Below are 24997 nucleotides of genomic sequence, written 5' to 3'. Positions count from 1 at the left end.
GAGCTTCAATTCACAGACACTGTGCAGCATACACCTATTTAACTGTCACGAGTATCCATAGTAAACAGTTGTGTTTGTTATGTTCACTATGTAGCCCTTGTGAATTATCGTTGTGTGTTCCTTTTGACTCACCCTTTACGTGTCCTACGGGAGCCACCGTACCTGCCTCCTGTTATGCTGGCTCACGAAGAACGCGAGGAGAGTTTGCTCACTACGTACTGAGCAACAATAGCAGAAATCATCAACCGTATGCCTCCAAATGGATGAAACCTTTCTCCCGTCCAGCCATTAACATTCCCGTGGTGTTCGGGGAGTCAGTGTGTGGCAATAACGGCACGCTCTGTGCCTCATCAGGGGTTTGATGATGAAATGCCTCGTGCAGAGTCAGACAGGCCTGCTTAGTCAAGCGCTAAGGTAGCCACAGCTACAGTACGTGCCCAGTCCCGCCTCAGGAGGTACCAAATATGCCAGGCGGAATAGAGTGTGACAGGGGCTAAATACTACGGCGCGGCCAGAGTGAGAAAGATTAGCCTGGGCCAGGGAGAGGTCACGGGCTTGATTCATGACTGGGCCATCAGGACTGCATCACATTTTAAACACTTCCCAAAAGACACAACATGGAGAGATGGTATTGGACATTGCTATAAGAGGGTGATATAGCCACACAGATTGAAATGTACTATATGTATACCCTACATGCTGTACATGAAATATACAGCACAGCAAACCAGTTTTATGGCATCATCAATGCCTACTGTTCCACTTCACAGGGCATAATATACAACTTTTTTCCCTTCAATATGCACAAATGACTTCCTTAACACATTCACGGAAATGTGCCTGCTAAATCAATTATTCACACTGTGTGTGTGTTCCCTGCCTTTAAGTGCAGTGACCGAGAGGGAGAGAGAGGAGAATGACGGATCTCACATTACAACTGCATTGTTGGTGCATTAAACCTTGGAGGAAAGGACACCCATCTGCACCACAGCTTGTGAGAGGCTACTCTTCATAGCCTCACCAGCAACAACCCATGAAAAGGAATAGACCCTTGACTCATGTCAGGTTGCCCATTTGTGTCCTAAAATCATTGGTAAAATCCATTGGTATGTAGCAGAGTTGGGTTTTGCTCCCTTCCACAGAAACGTGTACAACACCATTAACCCTTCGAGTCCCTATCACCATGGAGACCACATGAGCTGCTGTAAAGCATCAGTGTTACTGCTCTGTCTGTCTGTCTGTCTGTCTGTCTGTCTGTCTGTCTGTCTGTCTGTCTGTCTGTCTCTCTCTCTTCTCCTCTCTCTCTCTCCTCTCTCTCTCTCTCTGAGCGGGTGTGAGTTATGGCCACATGTATGACATGGCAGGCAGTATATTTCATTGGCGGCAGGGCTGTAAATCCTAAAGGACATTTATGGCTGTGGAGATGACCCCGACAGGAAGTGAGAGAGTGTGTAACGGTGATGACAGGAAAGCTCCCCTGGTCCAGCATAGTCTGCAGTGCAGAAAGACAAATTCGATATGAAATTGGTCCACAAAAGCAGGATCCAAATTAGTCTACTGGGGAAGGAGCTCCAAGGTATACAGATGACGATTCCAAATGAGTCCACTCACTGAGAAATTCTTCTATGGTACAGAAGGAAGTGGGTCGTTGGTGTGCATATAGCCAGCATGGGAGCACTGTATTGATGTTATAGTTACAGTCTGTGGGGAGATAGCAGATGTCACTGACATGGCCCCCATGGAACCAATTCACTGAAGGGAATCAAAAAGGGATGGGGATATCTTTCCCATTGCTCTTGCACCGACCAGGGTTCCCATATTTCCATCAGAGTTCATCTCTTCGCCTCTGCTCTCTGCCTCTTGAACACTCATTTGCTCCATCTCTCGCTCTCTCCCCCATCTCTCTCTCCCCCATCTCTCACTCTCTCCCCCATCTCTCACTCTCTCACTCTCTCATCTCTTTCTCCCCATCTCTTTCTCTCCATCTTTCTCCCCATCCATCTCTCTCTCCCCCATCTCTCCATCTCCATCTCTCTCTCCCCCATCTCTCTCTCCATATGTCTCTCTCCATCTCTCTCTCCCCCATATCTCTCTCCCTGATTTCTCTCTCTCCAATTTCTCTCTCCCCCATCTCTCTCCCCATCTCTCTCCCATCTTTCTCTCCCCATCTCTCCTTCTCCAGTCTCTCTCTCCCTCTGCTCCACCATAGATCTGTCTAACAGGGTGACGTTACATAGAGTCATATCGGGGTGCCACTCACGTTATCAATCCCTCATATCACATTCATGTGCAACAGTGACTTGATGGGACAGACACAGAATGCTAAAACCATCTGTTCTGAGAGAATCTAAAGACCCTTTCAAAACCTGTTGCAGTTGACACCAACCAAAAGGTTGCTGGTTGGAATCCCAGAGCAGATTAGGTGAAAAATCTGTCTGTGCCCTTGAGCAAGGCACTTAACCCCAATTGCTCTGGATAAGAGCATCTGACAAAAAAAAAAAAAAAATACTGCAGGGCCCTGAGTGTCACCCATTCGTTCTTTGTGGTACACCCATATTTCAAATCGGGTGGAGATGGAGAATGTGGGTCGCCACCAAATGAACACCCCGCATTTGTAATGAAGTCCAGACCAACTTAGCCAGTGGGATAAGGTGTGAATGCAATACATGTAGAAAATGAATGAAAGGGGTTGTCCTCCATAACATGAAGACGACAAGATATTACATACCAGGTCAGATTCTTTTTCATTGCAGTTCTATTTTGAAATAAATGATATACTGAAAATGTAAAGGCATACAGTGCTTTTTCACACCGTCAAAGTCACCCAGTGAGTTCCACAGACGCTGTGTGTTCCAGCTATACGGGGTTTGGCTCGGTGCCATGGTCCTCCCTTGCCTCAGTGCTGGGGGATACACGGGCGAACCCACAAGGACACTGTGACGTAGATACAGGAAGTACGTTCACTCTGTCACACAAGAACCGCACAGTAGGTAGTGAGGAGACAGAGAGGAACTCCTTAGCGCACATGCGCACGCATGTATGTGTACACACACGCACTTACACACATACACACCTACGCTGGCATACACATTCTCTTTAGGCTCTTCTGTGAGCCGGCAAAAATCACCAGCCAGTGTAACTGTGACATAAAAGGTAACTTTGACAAATACACAATATTATAATCGATCCACCAATAAATTAGGCAATCAATGAATATCGAATGGCTTGTTTTCTGGAGTTGGCTTATTGATCACAAATTGCTAGAGTGTAAGCCTGAGACTTCTCTTGTACAGACTACAGACTTAACAAAGTGTTACGACAAAATGGAGGGATCAGAACGGTATGTGTTGAGAGCTGATGTTTAACTGTTCAAAGGAAACTCAGCGGCAGCATCAAGGAACCCACAAAGACGTTGCTTCCCAGGGGCTCCCCTTTTCAAGTCTCTCTCTCTGCTCCGCGTGAAAAAGAGAAATAATCTCAATGTCAGACACAAGTCCTCGACAAACACACAGCGACACTACAGCTTTCCCAATGAGCTGTGTTGCGTTAATAAAGCACAACAGGCCAATGAATTGTCTGACAGCAGTCCCAAACTTCTCCACCTTGATCCTGCTGTTTTCCCCTTCTGGGACTGCTGTTCAATGACAATTTCTTACTCTGGAAAAGTACCTTTGTTCTGGTGTGGATAAACATTTTATTCCTAACCAAGTAGGTAAACTGAGCATGCACAGTATACAAACGAAGGCAAAAAGATAGGTGAGGGAAATAACAATATCCCACAGGCATGCAGCTCACACCACAGTCTGAGTCTTCCCCTATCTAGAATCCTTACATTGCACAGAGCTTTGAGGCCACTGTGTCAAATGCATTTCCCCGGCCAGTGTCAACATTCTCAAGAACAATGTCTGTGAGATGAATTAGATGTCCTTGCCAAATACTCGGTGTAGCAGAGACGGACAGTCGAGGTTGGACGAAAAATAGGGACACTTCCCAACCTGTCTGACTGCAAGCCTGTCACCAACTCTTCTCACAGTTCCTACACCTTACATCACTTTCTTCACCCTATTCATGCCATGCATTTCTCAGATTTGTCTTTCAAAATGGCAGGTTCCCCCAAGCCCTGAGTTCAGACATGTTCACAAAAGACGTGTCAGGGTAGAATTATATCCCCAGACACACAACGCCATAGAGGATCCATCGACACTGACCAAGATCCATTAAGGATGAACGCATTATCATTATCCAGTTTTCACATCTACCTCCATTCGGTATTGTATAGTGTGTGTATTGTTTTGTGACGTACACTTATAATGCTTTTCCCTTGCTGACGTCTTGCCATACCTCCCTGGGTTCAAACCTGAAGACACTTGAATAAACTGGTGACACTGTCACAGAAACAAGGTACAGTTTCTAGAATACCCAGAGACCACTGTTAACCCTACCAACCCAGCAGTCAGACTCACCTCTCTCTGCCAAACAGGGTTGATGGTGTTGCAGACAACGCGGGAGCGTTTCTCCTGGCCGTGGTGGGGCAGCGCGGGGTAGAGGCTGTGCTTGCCGGGCTGGATGGCGATCTTCAGGTAGGGGTCAGGGTTGAAGAACATGCCCTTCTTCAGCCCCACCGCTTGGACATCTGAGAGAGGGAGAGAGAGAGAGAGAGTCATATAGACTGTATTCTGTAGTTTGAAGGGGTGTAACTATATTCTCTCTAAATATTCCCTCTCCGGGATGGCAGGTAGCCTAGCGTTTAAGAGTGTTGGGCCAGTAACGGAAAGGTTGCTAGTTCGAATCCCCGAGCTGACTAGGTGAAATATCTGTCAATGTTCCCTTGAGCAAGGCACTTAACTCTAATCGCCCCTGTAAGTCAGACACAGTAAGAGTGTCTGCTACATTACTCAAATGTAAAGAAAAAGTACGACAAAATGGGTGACGTACGGTAAAAGCTGGTGGTAAAAGCTGGTGGTTGGGCGAGAGAAACAGGAAGACAAAAAAACGTGGAAACAGGGCGAGAAAGATAGAAGTCTACAAACCGCTCAAGAGCCTGATAACCTGTTCAAATATTCATCCCCTAACAGAGGGAGACTGAGCGATCAAACACAGTGTGTGGATCTGGCTGTTAATGGTTCTGGGCCTTGTTTACAACTCGGTCTCTAGTCGTACCCCATTGATCAAAGCTTGTGGCGGTGTAATTCTCTCTCTCCCTCTGCATGTCCGCTGCCTATAGCTGCTCTGGGCCGCTCGATAAATCACAAACAATAGCCTGGGCCAGGAGATCCCCCCTCCCCCCTTTCAGACTGTAAGCGCTAGCTCCCTCTCCTCCACTCCAATCAACCCATCTGTCTGTCCGTCCGTCCGTCCGTCCGTCCCTCCCTCCCTCCCTCCCTCCCTCCCTCCCTCCCTCTCCCTCTAGGGGTGACTGTGGTAGCAGACAAGGGGAAGGAGGGTTTGTGGATAACGGGAGACGGGGTACAGACATCAGTCAACTCTGGCCTGCTTGGTAGCTAAGTCGCTAATGCTCATATTTGTACCAGCATTTCTAAAGCAGTAGCAAGAGAGAAGTGGTTATGAATGAAATATGAGAACACGACACGGTCAATAGCTAAAGCCATACAGAGTGGCGGGGTTGAACGACGTATGTGCGTTAAAAGAGAGTGTGTGTAGCTTAACTGCGTGTGGTGAATTGTTAGTGCTCGTTTGGGTTATAGTTTCATTGTTTGAGGAAAGCTTGGATAGAGTGGCAACAGCTTTTACTCCAGGTAAGGGAGTAGTGGGCAGGAAAAAGGAGGATACTTGAAAATACAGAATATGTTTCATCTTGTGGCACCTCCCATTTCTCATAGTAACATCTATTAGCTGAACATTTACACAAATAACAGTTCTGGACTACTCTTCACATTATGTTGCCTTCGCACCACATAGTTACTCTATAGGTCCTTCAATAACCAGAATGTACATGGTGCAGAAAAATGGGTGAATTAAAACTGTGTTCAAATGACTAATATAGTTACTATGTAGATACATGTACTGTAACTACACCTTAATGCAAATTCCATGTAATAATATGCCGAAAGTGTGACCCCTTTATGTGCACATGAAAGAATAGCCTTGGTTTCAGCTCCTCTTTAGAGAGCGACAAAAGGAAGGTAAATGTGGACCTGCAGCAGTCAAAGCCTTGAAAGAGGACTCCTGAAGGGTTCCTGAAGATGACAGCCTATATTGACCAAAGTCAGCGAATCAAATGAAACATTCCAACAGGCATCTGAAAAACAGCTACATTTGGAAGGTAGCTCCAGAGGCCCTATCCATAGCAATGTGAAAAATAGCTACAGTACAGATTGCCAGGGCATCAGTGACACTTGTGGGGGATGTTGAGCTGTGGAGGCATGGGCACAGTACAGTAGGGCCAGATACAACAAGCCCCAGGCAGTGCATGGGCGATTGGCTCTTAACAGAGCACAACAACAAACACTTCCAAAATATAGCTACACATTTGCTTTTAAAGTGTATGTATAGCTAAGGACAAAGATGCAGTTTATCCACCTACCATGGAGAGAGAAAGAGAGAGAGAAACTGCATTGAAAGTTTTCGCCAATGCTCTTGCTCAAATAGATATAGACAAATTCCAAAGTTACAGATGCCTCCAAAATGACAGTAGTGGTACCTTAACACTAGAACCGCCATAGGCCAAAGGTCACTGACGTTTGATTTTGTAAAGAAAAAATAAGCCATGTCCTGCTCCTTCCCTGACTTTTCCTAAATGTTTGTATTTCACACTGCTCATTTGTCAGAATTTTGAAATCACAAAAAAAAGCATTTAGAACCTTTTTAACTGTTTTCTTCCACACCTATTCCCAACTTAACCTGCTAAGAAATGTGCTGTGGAACGTTGGTACCTAGCCAGGTGCTAAAGCTTTTCTCTCTCTCTCTCTACTCACTGAATGAATGACAAATGGATGAATGGGCGATAATTGTGCACCTTACTTCACAATTGAATTTAAATGAGGCCTAACTTAATGATAAGGAGGGTGAAGAGGTTGATTTAATTCAGTTTAGTGAAATGATGCGTTTGTTATGCCTATTTATCAGCAGCAAATCATTTGACAGCCTTCGGGGTTGATACCACTGTCTTTTACATTTTACTTTGCAAAAAGAAGTTGTTATGGAACCGTTTTATTTACTATAACTCTGATACTAATCAAATCTATTGTACGGGTAACAAAAACAGGCTACGTGTTGCAGTAGGCCTTTAGAATAATACAAAACATCTCCTTGACTCTGTCCAACTTGATGAGCGGGGAACAAACGATGCCAGTCAGCCGGCCCATCAAATCTACACCTAAACTACACCTAAACTACACCTAAACTACACCTAAACTATGTGTGAAGCTAATTTCACACGTAATAAAAGTTAGCCTGTAGACAAGTATCAGATAGAGAATATTCTGCCGTTTCTATTACACTTACCTTTGCCAAATAACTCTCATAATTCAAGAGGTGCAGCTCTGCTCCCCCTTTTTTTCTCCAGAATATCCGTGCATTCAGCACATGCCTATTTAGCCAGCAACATTGCTCTGGCTACTAAGCAAAAACTAGTAACATAATACATGTCACGCATATTTTGTGTTTATCTTCATGTATTGGGTCAGGCCAGGGTGTGGCATGGGGTTTTTGTATTGTGGTGTGTTTTGTCTTGGGGTTTTGGTGTTGGTATTGGGATTGTAGCTTAGTGGGGTATCTAGCAAAGTCTATGGCTGTCTGGAGTGGTTCTCAATCAGAGGCAGGTGCTTATCGTTGTCTCTGATTGGGAACCATATTTAGGCAGCCATATTCTTTGAGTTTGTCGTGGGTGATTGTCCTTAGTGTCTTCGTTCCTGTCGCTGTGTTAGTTGACACAAGTATAGGCTGTTTCGGTTTTACGTTACGTTTATTTGTTTTGTAGTGTTTATATTTAGATTCGTGTTACGTTTGTTTATTAAATTATGGATCGCAATCTACATGCTGCATTTTGGTCCGATCCTTGTTCCACCTCTTCATCAGAGGAGGAGATCGAAGAGAACCGTTACAATACAATTACAATGACAATATATTTATTTATGCAATTCATCCTTTACAATTGTTCATGCACTGGTGCTTTGGGTCAGGAATGCAGCAAATCATTTCACCTCTGCACCTGGTTCTACTATTATCTTCTCCGTTTCTATTTGGCCAAAAGAAGCTGTAACTGGACGTTATTAATTACTATAACTATATTACTAATCGAATCTACAAATACATTTGATCAAATGGATTACACTGTCATTGTTTTTATTGTAAGGGTAACGAAAATAGTCTAAAGGCCTATGTGTTTCCTAGGACTTGGTAGAATTATACAAAACATGTCCTTGACATGATCTAAACAAATAACCATTGACATAATTGTTTTAAAAGGCTATATTTCTTCATGCAATTAATCCTTTATTATAGTTTATGCACCATTTATCAAGTGGTGGTGCTTATGCTTGCGCACCTTGCGGGTTGATATGCATCTGATGCATATGTTAAAGGTGGACCCAGCAACGATCTCTAGTGGGTACTTATAGGCTGAAAGGCCAGGAGGTTCTGGTGTTAAAAAGCAGAGCTTTATGCATGGTTGACTATACCCTCTCCTGCTAAAATGAAACATTGACAATATCGACACAAAGCCTGATATAGAACCAAAACAAGGGAGAGTCTCTCCTTGAAGTCTAAAATAGACCACATTTATAAATCAATTGACTGACATTGAGCCTGACCTTCTGAACTAAAATAGACCTGAAGAGAAAGAAAGAGGTATCAGTGGTGCCAAACAGAGCTCCTCCTGTCCCATGTGACACCCTGTGTTAAAAGAGGGATGGAGGGATGGAGGAAGAGTGACTCACCTGAGAGAGAGAAACTGATGAGCCTTCTGTTGCCAAGACTCTGTGTGACCTCCTGGCTGACCACTGGCTTCAGCACCTGTGTGGAAAGAAAGAGAGAAAATGAGAAAGAGCAATGAGAGACAGACAGGAACAGGGAGGAAGGAAGCGACATTACAGTAGGGAGTGAGTTACATGCAGTACCTCCCCTTACCTTCCCTCCCCCTCTCTCCTCCTCCTCCTCCTCCTTATCTGTCCTGTCCTGTCTGGGAAGTGAGATCCAGTATTTCAGGGCCATTACAATGGGCCTGGCTGAGGGCTGGGGGATCAATAGCCTTGCATTCATTAGGGCTCAATTGATCCGGTCTCCAGGAAGGAAGGGGAAGAGCAGGGAGAGGCCCCCAGGGAGAGGCCCCCAGGGAGAGGCCTACTCAGAACATGGAAAACTGTAGCTGCATCAGCCCTCCCATCCAGGGCTCTCTGATGGAGGAAACACCAACACCCAGAACCCATCAGCTGTCTCTGACATAGTGGAGAAAATTGTGTGTCAACACTGTATTTGCTACACTAGAGATTCACAAATCTGTACCGTGCCCTCAAAACTCTTTTGATATCTCAGTGCGAAGTGACTTTGCCCACCATTTTCTAAATGTTTATTACAAAACAAAAGCCTTAAATGCCAGTAACAGAAACAATTGGCAAGTGAACAAAATAACCTTAAGAGCAGGTGTTTGGACCAGTTTTAGACAAAGAAATGCAAATCCTTTGGTCCTGAACATAAAACAGAGGCCAACGACAAGGTCTATTCACAGATTATACCGTAACACAAAGAGATTAACATAATCTGACTGCCAGATTAATCAAATTACAGCTGAACCATAGATTCAGTCACAAAATGAATTGGCACTAGTTTCACAATAACAAGATTATAAAAATGTGAAGATTTTTTTTTATCCTGAATTAAAAGATGTCAAAGAGGATGAATCAAAGTTATTTCAACCCCAAAAATAAATGTGATGATGTTGAATCAACGTAGAAAGCTGATTGGATTAGCAAAAAGCAATCAACGTAAAGGCATTTAATATTTTTTAAAACTTTTAACCTAAATCCAATGACATTTGTTGTTGAATTCACGTTAGTTGACAACTCAACCAAATGTAAATCAAAACTAAATCTTGATCTGATGTCTGAGCCCAGTTGGAGGGTGAGACATGATTGATGAGGAAACGCAGTAATCGATCGTCCTACTTCCTGCAAATAATGCATTTAGGTTGAGGAGGGGCCAAGTGGAGAAAACAAATACAAATACTTCGATAACTATCTGACCTGTAGGGGTTTTAATTTCTGCTCTTGAAAGATCCAATATTGTTTCTACCAAATTATGCACATATTTACAGGAATGTCTCAATATGGACTGTACCCATCAGTCTTTAACGGTGAGTTTAAAAAAAAAATGTTTCAGCACTCTGTCCCCACTATTTGACTTAGCAGGCAATGCTCTTACTCAAGATCAAGCCGTACTACATCTGCAGAGTGGATATGAATTAAATTAAAGGGCAAAAGCCATAAATAGACACCGAACGGATCTGTCGGGCAGCTCCCCCATATCACCTTCCTTGTTCTATCATCTTCCGAGAGAAAAGAGGAAGTGAGACATCCCACTCCCTCTGTTTTTTTCAAGTTCTTATACAGTTGATGAACTAAGCAGACCAGACCCAGCTGCTAATGCATGGGTGCCTATGGGAGAGCCACCCCGCTAAGCAGACCAGAACTGACCATTTTTTTTCAATGGTAAATGGCCTGAGTGGGACATCTTCATTTGTCTACCATCTTTGTCATCTTCCAGTTCAGAGAACACAACCTCTAATTGAATCCAATGGTGGAGGAGTCATCACAATGAAAGATATATATATATATATATATAGAGAGAGAGAGAGAGATGCTAGATTAGAGTCATCACTTAGTATATACAGACAGTGGGACAGAGAGTTTTGCTGACAAAAGGAGATTGCTATGGGAAGAAGTGTGTCTATAAAATCCATGGGATGTGGTGCGGTAGGACCTAGTACACATGTGCATTAATATTAAAGATGGCACCGATAGAGATGGCAGCTTCGCTTCTAGTCCTTAGGAAACTGTGCACTATTTAGTTTTTTTATGTATTATTTCTTACATTGTTAGCCCAGAAAACCTTAAGTGTTATTACATACAGCCGGGAAGAACTATTGGATATCAGAGAGATGCCAACTTACCAGCACAACCAGCATTACAACCAGGAATACGACTTTCTCAAAGTGGATTCTTTGTCTGCACCTCCCAGGGCATTTGAATTGATTCCAGAGGCCCAAAACAACGCCACCAGAGGAGAGGGTGCGGGAGCGGTCTTCTTCTGAGGCTTCGGATGCGCGCACACCACCCACGGCTTCCGAGTATATCACTTGCTAATGTCCAGTCCCTAGTTATCAAAGTCAACGGAATCAGGGCAAGAGTTGCTTTCCAAAGAGATATCCGGGAATGTAACATACTCTGTTTCACGGAAACATGGCTAGCTTGGGACATGCTGTCTGAGTCAGTAGCCAACGGGATTTTCAGTGCATCGCGCCAACAGGATTAAACATCTCTCCGGTAAGAAGAAGGGAGGGGTGTGTGTTTCATGATTAACAACTCATGGTGTAATTGTAACAACATACAGGAACTCAAGTCCTTTTGTTCACCTGACCTAGAATTCCTCACAATCAAATGCCAACCGTATTATCTCCCAAGTGAACACTCCTCGGTTATTGTCATAGCCGTGTATATCCCCCCGCAAGAGGATACCAAGACGCAATCAAGGAACTTCACTGGACTTCATGCAAACTGGAAACCATATATCCTGAGGCTGCATATATTGTAGCTGGGGATTTTAACAAAGCTAATTTGAGAACAAGGCAACCTAAATTCTATCAGCATATCGATTGCAGTACACGAGCGAGTAACACGCTCGACCATTGCTACTCTAACTTCCACAATGCACACAAGGCCTCCGCCCTCCTTTTGGCAAATCTGACCATGACTCCATCTTGTTGCTCTCCTCCTATAGGCAGAAACTAAAACAAGAAGCACCCGTGCTTAGGTCTATCCAACGCTGGTCTGACCAATCGGATTCCTCGCTTCAAGATTGCTTCAATTAGGTGGACTGGGATATGTTCCGGGTAGCCTCAGAGAACAACATTGGCGTATACGCTGACTCGGTGAGCGAGTTTATAAGAAAGTGTATAGGAGGTGCGGTACCCACTGTGACTATTAAAACCTTCCCTAACCAGAAACCGTGGATTGATGGCAGCATTTGCGCAAAACTGAAAGCACGTACCACCGCATTTAATCATGGCAAGGCAACTGGGAATACGGCCGAATACAAACAGTGTCGTAACAAGCAAAGTGTCAGTATAGAGACAAAGTGGAGTCGCAATTCAACGGCTCAAACACGAGACGCATGAGGCAGGATCTACAGAAAACCAGCCCTGTCGCAGATATCGACATCTTGCTTCCAGACATATTAAACACCTTCTTTGCGGGCTTTGAGGACAATACAGTGCCACCGATGCGGCCCAGTACCAAAGACTGTAGGCTATCCTTCTCCGTGGCTGACGTGAGTAAACCATTTAAATGTGTTAACCCTCGCAAGGCTGCCGTCCCAGATGGCATCCCTAGTCGCGTCCTCAGAGCATGCGCAGACCAGCTGGCTGGTGTGTTTACGGACATATTCAATCAATCCCTATCCCAGTCTGCTCTCCCCACATGCTTCAAGATGGCCACCATTGTTCCTGTTCCCAAGAAAACCAAGGTAACTTAATTAAATGACTACTTCTGTCATCATGAAGTACTTTGAGAGACTAGTCAAGGATCATATCACCTCCACCCTACCTGTCATCCTAGACACACTTAAATTTTCTTACTGCCCCAATAGGTCCACAGATGATGCAATCGCCATCACACTGCACACTGCCCCATCCTATCTGGAAAAGAGGAATACCTATGTAAGAATGCTGTTAATTTACTACCGCTCAGCATTCAACACCATAGCACCCTCCAAACTCATCATTAAGCTTGAGTCCCTGGGTCTTGACCCAGCCCTGTGCAACTGGGTCTTGAACTTCCTGATGGGCCGCCCCCAGGTGGTGAAGGTAGGAAACAACATCTCCACTCCACTGATCTCAGCCCCCTCCTGTACTCCCTGTTCACCCACGACTGTGTGGCCATGCACACCTCCAACTCAATCATCAAGTTTGCAGACCACACAACAGTGGTATGCTTGATTACCAACAACGACGAGACAGCCTACAGGAGGTGAGGGCCCTCGGAGTGTGGTGTCAGGAAAATAACCTCTCACTCAATGTCAGCAAAACAAAAGAGATGATCGTGGACTTCAGGAAACAGCAAAGGGAGCACCCCCCTATCTATATTGAAGGGACAGCAGTGGAAAGTTTTAAGTTCCTCGGGGTACATATCACCAACAAACTGAAATGGTCCACACACACAGATAGTGTGGTGAAGAAGGCGCAACAGCACCTCTTCAAACCCTCACTAACTTTTACAGGTGCACAATCAAGAGCATCCTGTTGGGCTGTATCACTGCCTGGTACGGTAACTGCACCGCCCACAACCGCAGGACTCTCCAGTGGGTGGTGCGGTCTGCACAACATCACCGGGGGCAAACTACCTGCCCTCCAGGACACCTACAACACCAGATGTCACAGGAAGGCGAAAAAAATCAATAAGGACAATAACCACCCGAGCCACTGCCTGTTCACCCCGCTTCCATCCAGAAGGCGAGGTCAGTACAGGTGCTTCAAAGCTGGGACCGAGAGACTGAAAAACAGCTTCTATCTCAAAGCCATCAGATTGTTAAACAGCCATCACTAGCACAGAGAGGCAGCTGCCTACCTACAGACTTGATATCACTTTAATAAACGGAACACTAGTCACTTTAATTATGTCACTTTAAGAATGTTTACATATCTTGCATTACTTATCTCATATGTATATACTGTATACTGTATCCTACACTATTTATTCTATACTATCTATTGCATCCTAGCCGCTCTGTCACTGCTCATCTATATATTTTACATGTGTATATTCTTATCCCACTCCTTTACTAGATTGTGTGTATTAGGTTTTGTTGTGGAATTTGTTAGATATTAGGTTTTGTTGTGGAGTTGATAGATATTACCTGTTAGATACTGCTGCACTGTCGGCTCTAGAAGCATAAGCATTTCGCTACGCTCGCAATAACATCTACTAACCATGTGCATGTGACCAATACAATTTGACTTGATATGATATGTCCCTTTTCCACTGCAGGATTTTACACCGGTGCTTTGTCTTTCCACCCCTGAGGCCCCCCAAAAAGCCTTTGGCCATGGCCCAGGTGAACCTACTCTGACTTGAGGCCAGACTAGGGCCAGTGGGGTATTGATGGGAGTAACTGGTCGAGTCAGATTCAGAGAGGCAGCGTCAGATTCAAAGGCAGAGGGAGTGAGAAGAGGAGAGGGGGATTCTCCTCTGCAGTGCGGCTGCTCTGCTGACTGCTAAGGCTGGCGCCCCACTGAGTGAAAAGCTTACACAGCGGTCCTGTCAGCTCAGCGCATGGCACGGCTTAGACTAAAGAGTCAGGACACAGTGAGGACAGAGACGCATACATACATATACTTTATGCCAACATAGATGCACTGCCCTGCACACACACACACACACACACACACACACACACACACACACTGTGTTATCTGTGTTCTGTGTTACTGGCTTGGCGATTCCTCTCTAGGGACTCTCCTTCCAAGAATGTGTACTAGATTACAAATTGCTTGACTGAGAAACCCACAGCCATAATAGTAAACAACACAATGTATGCTGACATCCACAGAGCTGGGATGTAAACCTGTGCCATCATGTGCCATCTCTATCACTTGCACACGCACGCACACACACACACACACACACACACACACACACACACACACACACACACACACACACACACACACACACACACACACACACACACACACACACACACACATACAATCACTTTGTCTCAGTTTCAAAGACACAAAGACACATTTACACCTCAAAATGGACAGAGCAGGCAACCACACACACTCCCACCGCAGATCACACGACAGAGGGAGAACCAAGCTTCTCAGCCTGCCTCTCCTGAATGAAGAGCTATACATACTACTGTACAGTAACTATTCAATGGAGGTAGACCTGAGCCAAACACTGTCATTTTTGTAAATAACTTCACCTCCTTTCTAATGTAATAGAGGGCTTTGAGAGTGATGAAAGAGTGGGAGCAAAGAGGGCCCAGTTCATCTGGAGAAGCGAGGCAAAGAGAGTCACACAGACGGCGATGGGCAGATAACACTGATGATAAATAAAGCTCTACCCCCCAAATTCACTGCAACAAATCTCCTCCCTGCAGATTCAGATGCCCACAACGGCGACCCAATATGTCTGGGACGTCCTGTGGGCTCTGGCATTATACCAGTATGGGTACACTGATGGATGGGAAGAACTGGTTATCAGGTTTACTACCCCGCTCTGTGGATGTCTGCATACTATTATGGCTGTGGGTTTCTCAGTCAAGCCATTTGTAATCTAGTACACATTCTTGGAAGGAGAGTCCCTAGAGAGGAATCGCCAAGCCAGTAACACAGAACACAGATAACACAGTGTGTGTGTGTGTGTGTGTGTGATCTGAGATGAAACACAAAAGACGATAGGGACAGTTCCACACTGATTCTCTGATTTGACAGGCTCCTTATCTCAGTACACAGCCACCTCTCCTACAGCCTGAGGTTAGTATGCAAGCGACAACACATGACAGTTAAAGTGAAAACCACTTTGTACATTTCTGATACAGAAATACTATCATTTAACTACTAGATTGACACCTGCTACTTAGACGACGCCTACGCTGAATATAAATTATTTAATACACTAAGCGACAAGCGTCTTCAAACTTCAAGCGTTATGCCCTTTGGCAGAATAGAGCAGAACACTACCAGGAGTTAACAAAACAGATACTGTCACACATAGGAAGAGAGAGAGTGGGGAGAGAGGGAGAGAGAGAGAGAGAGAGAGAGAGAGAGAGAGAGAGAGAGAGAGAGAGAGAGAGAGAGAAAGTAAGAGGTCGAGGGTGAGAGGCAGAGAAAGTGAGAGGTAAAGGGTGAGAGTGAGCGGTAGAGAAAGAGAGGACAAGATAGTACAAGAAGCAGAGAGAAATTAACTGGCCATCTATTACCCAGGCCAGCCAGGTGAGTAGAGTCCTCCTCCTCCTCCTCTCAGTGCGTCTCGGAGACACCATCAGTCACGGCTGTTGACTGTCTCTCCATGAATCACACACCACACACACAGACACACACAAACACACTTTGCCTCATCGGTCCAAAGCGGCCAAGCATGTCCACTCCATCATCTATCTTCCTGACAGGCTTCAGTACTGTAATGAAGCACTGAAGCTAGGGCCCCCTTCCTCTGCCCATGTCCATTTGATGTGTACTCCAGCTCAACCACTCAAGCCTTCTCTCTCCCTCTGACAAGGTGAGGTTATTTTAAACCAGGAATACAGTAGTCAGATCAGGTTTAGAGGTGATCAGCATTTCTGGTGGCCACGCCAGCACAACGGCAGGCAGCCGCGGTAACACTATAGCTAGCCTAGCTTAGGTCAAACACTGCACTACCAGCCAGGACCAACGTTCAATGTTGAATTAAGAAGTATGCAACGACAGGTCTACGGGTTTATGTAATCAAAGCAAAAGGACAGGAGATGGTAGAAGCCAACGCAGACAAAGTGACTCACACAATGACTGGCCAAAACACACAACACAGCACTGTGTTGACTTTAATGCAGGGAAACTTAAATCAGTTTTAACAAATTTCTATCAGGATGTTAAATGTGCAACCAGAGGGGAAAAAATCATTCTAGACCACCTTTACTCCACACACAGAGACGCGTACAAAGCTCTCCCTCACCATCCATTTGGCAAATCTGACCATAACTCTATCCTCCTGATTCCGGCCTACAAGAAACAATTTTAAGCAGGAAGCACCAGTGACTCGGTCTATAAAAAAGTGGTCAGATGAAGCAGATACTAAACTACAGGACTGCTTTGCTAGCACAAACTGGAACATGTTCCAGGATTCTTCAGATGGCATTGAGGAGTACACCACATCAGTCACTGGCTTTATCAATAAGTGCATCGAGGACGTCGTCCCCACAGTGACTGTACATACATACCCCAACCAGAAGCCATGGATTACAGACAACATTCGCACCGAGCTAAAGGGCAGGAGCAGGACTCTAACCCAGAAGCTTATAATAAATCACGCTATGCCCTCCGACGAACCAACAAACAGGCAAAGCGTCAATACAGGACTAAGGTCGAGTCATACTACACCGGCTCCGACGCTCGTCAGATGTGGCAGGGCTTGCTAACTATTACAGACCACAAAGGGAAGCACAACCGAGAGCTGCCCAGTAACACGAGCCTACCAGACGAGCTAAATAACTTCTATGCTCGCTTCGAGGCAAGTAACACTGAAACACGCATGAGAGCATCAGCTGGTCCGGAAGACTGTGTGATCACGCTCTCCGCAGCCGATGTGAGTAAGACCTTTAAACAGGTCAACATTCACAAGGCCGCTGGGCCAGACGGATTACCAGGACGTGTACTCCTAGCATGCACTGACCAACTGGCAAGTGACCAACTTCACTGACATTTTCAACCTCTCCCTGTCTGAGTCTGTAATACCAACATGTTTCAAGCAGACCAGCATAGTCCCTGTGCCCAAGAACACTAAGGTAACCTGCCTAAATGACTAGCGACCCGTAGCACTCACGTCTGTAGCCATGAAGTGCTTTGAAAGGCTGGTCATGGCCAACATCAACACCATTATCCCAGAAACCCTAGACCCACTCCAATTTGCATACCGCCCCAACAGATCCACAGATGATGCAATCTCTATTGCACTTCACACTGCCCTTTCCCACCTGGACAAAAGGAACACCTATGTGAGAATGCTATTCATTGACTACAGCTCAGCGTTCAACACCATAGTGCCCTCACGGCTCATCAATAAGCTAAGGACCCTGGGACTAAACACCTCCCTCTGCAACTGGATCCTAGACTTCCTGACAGGCTCTCCCTGATGGTAAGGGTAGGTAACAACACATCCGCCACGCTGATCCTCAACACGGGGGCCCCTCAGGGGTAAGTGCTCAGTCCCCTATTGTACTCCCTGTTCACTCATGACTGCATGGCCAGGCAGTACTCCAACACCATCATTAAGTTTGCTGATGACACACCAGTGGTAGGCCTGATCACCGACAACAATTAGACCGCCTATAGGGAGGAGGTCAGAGACCTGACCGTGTGGTGCCAGGACAACAACCTCTCACTCAACATGTTCAAGACAAAGGAGATGATTGTGGTCTACAGGAAATGGAGGACCGAGCACGCCCCCATTCTCATCGATGGGGCTGTAGTGGAGCAGGTTGAGAGCTTCAAGTTCCTTGGTGTCCAAACTAACATGGTCCAAGCACACCAAGACAGTCCTGAAGAGGGCACGAAAATACCTATTCCCACTCAGGAGACTGAAAAGATTTGGCATGGGTCCTCAGATCCTCAAAAGGTTTTACAGCTGCACCATCGAGAGCATCCTGACTTGTTGCATCACTGCCTGGTATGGCAACTCCTTGGCCTCTGACAGCAAGGCACTACAGAGGGTAGTGCGTACGGCCCAGTATATCACTGGGGCCAAGCTTCCTGCCATCCAGGACCTCTATACCAGGCAGTGTCAGAGGAAGGCCCTAAAAATTGTCAAAGACTCCAGCCACCCTAGTCATAGACTTTTCTCTCTGCTACCACACGGCAAGCAGTACTGGAGTGCCAAGTCTAGGTCCAAGAGGCTTCTAAACAGCTTCTACCCCCAAACCATAAGACTCCTGAACAGCTAATCAAATGGCTACCCATACCTTTTGCACCCCCCCCCTGCTGTTGCTACTCTCCGTTATTATCTATGCATAGCCACATTAATAACCCTACCTGCATGTATATAATTACCTCAATTACCTCGACACTGGTGCCCCTGCACATTGACACATTGACTCTGAACCGGTACCCCCTGTATATAGCCCCGCTATTGTTATTTACTGCTGCTCTTTAATTATTTGCTTTTGTTATCTCTTACTTTTTTTTAGCTATTTTCTTAAAACTGTATTATTGGTTAAGGGCTTGTAAGTAAGCATTTGACTGTCAGGTCTACACCTTTTGTATTCAGCGCATGTGACAAATACAATCTGATTTGATTTGATTAGATTTTTGTATAAAAAACACACAAACAGAGACATATCTCTTTACAGATTTGACCAGAAGCAGTGCACTTTATAGGGAATAGGGTGTGATTTGGGATTCGCCCCCATTGTTGTCATTGTATTAATAAATAGGGAGTGCCTTTGCACTCAAAGCCCATCTTCAACACACTTCAACAGGGCACAATGCTGTAAGTGGTAGTTAACTGTGCTTCACAAACTCTACACAACCCAATAAAGGATAAAGGTGCCATGTAGTGAAAAGCTAATTAAGGTAACTCTCGCTCCAGCATTTAGGAAATGAGAAACTCCACCAATAAGAGCCAGGTCAATCTGGATCTGTCCATGATCATCTAATCCACAGACAGAAGGTAGAAAGAGCTCAACTCTCAAAAGACGACACGGTAAGACAGTCATTGCAATACTGTAGAATGACATAGAATCTATTAATGATATATCCTATGAATTATGGGACCTCTATGGTCATTACACTTTACAATTCCACTATGCATTCAATCGAAAAGTGGGTGGGGGCATCACAGCACGCAAAAAAAATAGGGATGAATACAGCAAGGACAATCTTACAGTATGAAGTCCTCTAACCAAAACAACAGAAGGAGAGGATGAAAGAGGCTGGCCACCCACAGAGCTCTTGAACTTCCCATTCAGCCAAGGATAGGAGGATGAGAGATAGGGAGGTCTGCACGCAACCTCTCGCTCATTAAAGAGGACTTCTGCTCACTCTCTTCCCCCTGTTATTTCTAATCCCTCTGTTTGTGTGCAGTAATTCTCCTTTGTATGTCTGTGGCTGCATTTACAGGCCTCGTTGAGGACATGACTACTGTAGAGTTAGCTACTGTGTAAACCAACGGCCATTATAGAAATTCACTTGAGTCTTATGTTGGGATGCTACATTGTTGGAATGTGTTCCCACAGACATTGATAGTAAATCAAATCAAATCCTAATGTATTTGTCACATGCGCCGAATACAACAGGTGTAGACCTTACAGTGAAATGCTTACTTACGAGCCCCTAACCAACAATGCAGTAAAAAAATATAGAAGAAATAAGAATAAGAAATAAAAGTAACAAGTAATTAAAGAGCAGCAGTAAAATAACAATAGTGAAACTATATACAGGGGGGTACCGGTACAGAGTCAATGTGAGAGGGCACCGGTTAGTTGAGGTAATATGTATATGTAGGTAGAGTTATTAAAGTGACGATGCATAGATGATAACAACAGAGAGTAGCAGTGGTGTAAAAGGGGGGTCAATGCAAATAGTCTGGGTAGCCATTTGATTAGGTGTTCGGGAGTCTTATGGCTTGGGGGTAGAAGCTGGCAGTGATGCAACCCGTCAGGATGCTCTGGATGGTGCAGCTGTAAAACCTTTTGAGGATCTGAGGATCCATGCCAAATCTTTTCAGTCTCCTGTGGGGGAATAGGTTTTGTCGTGCCCTCTTCACGACTTTCTTGGTGTGTTTGGACCATGTTAGTTTGTTGGTGATGTGGACACCAAGGAACTTGAAGCTCTCAACCTGCTCCACTACAGCCCCGTCGATGAGAATGGGGGTGTGCTCGGTCATCTTTTTCCTGTAGTCCACAATCATCTCCTTTGTCTTGATCAGGTTGAGGGAGAGGTTGTTGTCCTGGCACCACACGGTCAGGTCTCTGACCTCCTCCCTATAGGCTGTCTCGTCGTTGTTGGTGATCAGGCCTACCACTGTTGTGTCATCTGCAAACTTAAAGATGGTGTTGGAGTACTGCCTGGCCGTGCAGTCATGAGTGAACAGGAAGTACAGGAGGGGACTGAGCACGCACCCCTGAGGGGCCCCTGTGTTGCGGTTCAGCGTGGGGGATGTGTTGTTACCTACCCTTACCACCTGGGGGTGGCCCGTCAGGAAGTCCGGGATCCAGTTGCAGAGGTGTTTAGTCCCAGGGTTCTTAGCTTATTAATGAGCTGCGAGGGCACTATGGTGTTGAACGCTGAGCTGTAGTCAATGAATAGCATTCTCACATACTGTAGGTGTTCCTTTTGTCCAGGTGGGGAAGGGCAGTGTTCAGTGCAATAGAGATTGCATCATCTGTGGATCTGTTGGAGCGGTATGCAAATTGGAGTGGATCTAGTGTTTCTGGGATAATGGTGTTGATGTGAGCCATGACCAGCCTTTCGAAGCACTTAATGGTTACAGACGTGAGTGCTACGGGTCAGTAGCAGCTACAGTAGTGTCTGTATAGGTTTATCAAATGTCTCTCTTTTTTTTAAAACGCCAACATAAGCTGATCCTAGATCTGTGCTAGACCTGTGCCTATAGGTTACAAAATATGTGGCTATAGGTTACTCGATCTGTGCCTATTGGTTAACTTCTACACGGATCATTAGGGAGGAGGACAGAGGGGAGGGTTTAAGACGAGGGTGTGACACTCACAGGGGCAGATGCATTCTTCACTGTCACACTGGGTGTGGTGGCTCGCAGGGCTCCGCTCACACCGTGGTAATACTTGAAGCATATCTTAGTCTCCGCTGCAGGAGAGAGGGAAAGAAACAGAGAGAGAGAAAGAGAGAGAGAGAGATTTGAACTTTAATTGCCCTTTTCTTGACACGTTTCAATGAATGGCAACCAATTGTACCGTCAGACGACACTTTTTACTAAAATAGTCACATCCAGTGAGAGTGTCAAAATCAAGAGAGAGAGTGAGACATACTGAGAGAGAGAGAAAGAGGGAGGGAGGATAAGGGATAACAAGACAGAGAGAGAGAGAGAGAGAGAGAGAGAGAGAGAGAGAGAGAGAGAGAGAGAGAGAGAGAGAGAGAGAGCGAGAGAGAGAGAGAGAGAGAGAGAGAGAGAGAGAAAAGAAAGGAGGTGAGATTAAGGTCACGTCACCACAAATTCGTTTTTTCCCCTTCCCGTGACCCACTGGATTAGATGGAGGGATGGATTGGACAGAGGGATGGGTGGATGGAGGGAATAGAGAATAGTAGTGACAGAGACGATGGCAGGCTTCCTGACAGGATGATCCAACCCTAATCCCTTTGTTGACATCATCATCAGGTTGGTGGAGGAGGAAGGCAGAAATGGAGCACTATAGTTCATCATTGTTGTGCGACAGACTATAATCCACTGTATCCAATGAGGGAAGTCAATCACTTCAACATCATTGCATTTTTTTAACTGTTCATTTCCCTCTAAATTGTACTGCTATCATTGCGATACAGCCAGTATAGGTTAAAGAGGCGTCGGCTGACATAATAGGAGAATAAATCAATTTAGGATAGGCATGTGCATTCTTGTCTATTGTGTGTGTGAGAGAGAGAGAGAGCGAGAGCGACAGAGAGAGAGAGAGAGAGAAAGAGGGAGAGACAGAGAGAGAGAGAGAGCAAGAGCGACAGAGAGAGAGAGCGACAGAGAGAGAGAGAGAGAGAGAGAGAAAGAAAGAGGGAGAGACAGAGAGAGAGAGAGCGAGAGCGACAGAGAGAGAGAGAGAGAGAGAGAGAAAGAGGGAGAGACAGAGAGAGAGAGACAGACAGAGAGATAGAAACATGCTCTAGGGAGCACGCATTGTGATGACAAAGAGGTGGGTGGTGGCGGTGTTCACGAGAGGAGAGTCCCATGTGAATTTGTGCTGCCAAATCCGTCTCCTTATGCAGCTACTACACATGTTCTAAAAACAGAAAATCAGAGCTGAGCAAAAAAAAGATAGCCACCAGAAAAGACCCACTTTCGGAATGCTCCACTTGACTTCCCCTGTGTGTGTGTGTGTGTGTGTGTGTGTGTCTCAGTCTGAAAACAGCTCACACCTGCTCCTCTGTCACCTAACTAATAGGGTACCATTTCACTCTGTAACACATTCCATTTGTATCCAAGGGAGGCTCTAAGGAAAAATCACTTTCTGCTTGTCACACAAAAATGGGCTCCCCTTATTTTAGCATTCCTTGCACAGTCATTGGGCTCTGCCACCACAGGGGAGTGCCAGGCTTTTCCACAGGGAACCTGAGGATAGCTCTCTCTAGGCTTGGGCTTTCTGCAGCCTCGGCAGTAGATAAGGCGGTTTGTTTGGACTGATCCTGAGTCCCAGCCACAGATCAGGCAGGTTGCCATGTGAGCAGTAGACATTAGTCCTGCTAGTTGTCATATCCCTGTCGGAGATGAATAGCAAGGGAGAGAGAAATCAATACATCCGTCCTGGTCGGCGGTGGCAGGTTTGAGAATGAGATATGGACAGAAATGTGGATAATGGGACATATTTTGCATAATAGCAGTTTTTTTTTTTTTTACTCTACCTGGCTGAAAAATTGGTGGTGAAATTGTCTGAAAGTTCCAGACATCTGGAGGAGAGAGTGGGTTTTTGAGTCTGACTCACTGTGATTTCTGCAGCCCTCGGAAACATCAGTGCCTGCCTGTAGCCTGATGCACCATTTTAATGGGTATAAATAAAGTATCACCTCATGGTATAATTCTAACAGCTTGCGACATCCAAGAGATAAATACTGACATTTTGCTTAGGCCAGTAAACATCCAATGTAGTCTAAATACTTATGACAAAACAACATAGAGGGGTTGAAATTCGCTATCAACTCTCTCTACAGATAAACAACATGCTCCACACACAGGACGTGCTACAATGCTGAACTTCAAATCTCCCACATAGTGATAAAACAACAGGAACAGTCTCAGAATATTTGCTACCAGTTGACCTGTCGACATTTAAAATGTGATTTTAAAGGAGATAGGTATACTTACAATCTGCAAAGTAGGAGCTGGTATCGATCTTCCACACTATCTGGCCTTTGTGGGAGCCGTTCACTCCCCGGTTCTTATAGTCCAGAAAGTTCTCCGACAGTCCCTCATCTAAATGAACAGGAACATCATACACAATGTAACAGTATATATTGTAGCTTCTATATTATTTTGCATGCATGCTCACTGTAATCAAAGCCCACTGTGAACTTGACAAATGTCAGTTGGGAAAAGGTATAAACCTCCCACTGGACACACACTGGTTGAATCAACGTTGTTTCCATGTCACTTCAACGAAATTACGTTGAACCAACGTGTACTAAACGTTGAACTGACGTCTGTGCCCACTGGGATTAGTCTAATGGGCAAAGTTTGGACAATCATTCTGATGTTAGGAACTGGTGTAGACTTGACTCTTGCCATTGACTCATCAGAAGCTCCACCCACCTATGAGGTACATGCCGATCCAGTCCCCGGCATCCACCTCCTCCTTGATGTCCCAGCAGATGAGCATGTCCTGGGACTGGCTGATGGCGTAGTGGGAGGTGCTGACTGTCAGCGTTGAGCGGCTGTCCGAGGTGACCAGGTCAGCATCGCTAGTAGAGCGGGGCTGCAGGGCCAGGGCGGTGGCGTGGTCGTGCCGGGGCCCACCGTTGGGGTACTGCTCAGGGCTGTAGCTGTAACGCGTCCCAGCGTCCTTGCAGCGCCGCCGACTCTGGGCGCTGCGCGACGGCGACGCCATGGCGGACAGGCCCAGGAACCTGTTCTGGTACAAGTTCTGGAGGGAGGTACAACACACACACTACAGGGTAATGTAATTACCGGAAGATGTGTTGGATGTTTCATGTACGAGATAATACAGCTACCCTGTCTGATGTAAGTCCAGCAACTTTAAATAGTGAAGTGAATTAGGAACATTGTTGCTGGACTACTTAAATTACATTCTGACTGAGGTAAATTTTCTGTAAAAAAAAAAAAGGAAGTAAAATGATCCATCATATTGGACCGATATACAGCGTCACTGATACCAT

General features: G+C 45.4%; 1 protein-coding gene across 1 annotated transcript in view; it reads right to left on the bottom strand.

Moving 5' to 3' along the window:
- Positions 1–24755, bottom strand: part of LOC112227572 (E3 ubiquitin-protein ligase HECW1) — a 65560-nt gene extending 40805 nt beyond the window's left edge. Inside the window, exons 1-5 of the mRNA XM_042308869.1 lie at positions 24414–24755; positions 23970–24077; positions 21657–21751; positions 8898–8973; positions 4464–4633 (exon numbers count right to left, since the gene is read on the bottom strand). Coding sequence (XP_042164803.1) covers positions 4464–4633; positions 8898–8973; positions 21657–21751; positions 23970–24077; positions 24414–24708 — 744 coding nt within the window. The 5' untranslated portion in view covers positions 24709–24755. The remainder of the gene's footprint in view (positions 1–4463; positions 4634–8897; positions 8974–21656; positions 21752–23969; positions 24078–24413) is intronic.
- Positions 24756–24997: the final 242 nt, after the last annotated feature.

This window comes from Oncorhynchus tshawytscha, linkage group LG29, assembly GCF_018296145.1.
Source record: "Oncorhynchus tshawytscha isolate Ot180627B linkage group LG29, Otsh_v2.0, whole genome shotgun sequence".
NCBI lineage: Eukaryota > Metazoa > Chordata > Actinopteri > Salmoniformes > Salmonidae > Oncorhynchus > Oncorhynchus tshawytscha.
The sequence above is the reverse complement of the archived record's forward strand: the minus strand, read 5'-3'. Positions and strand labels throughout refer to the sequence as shown.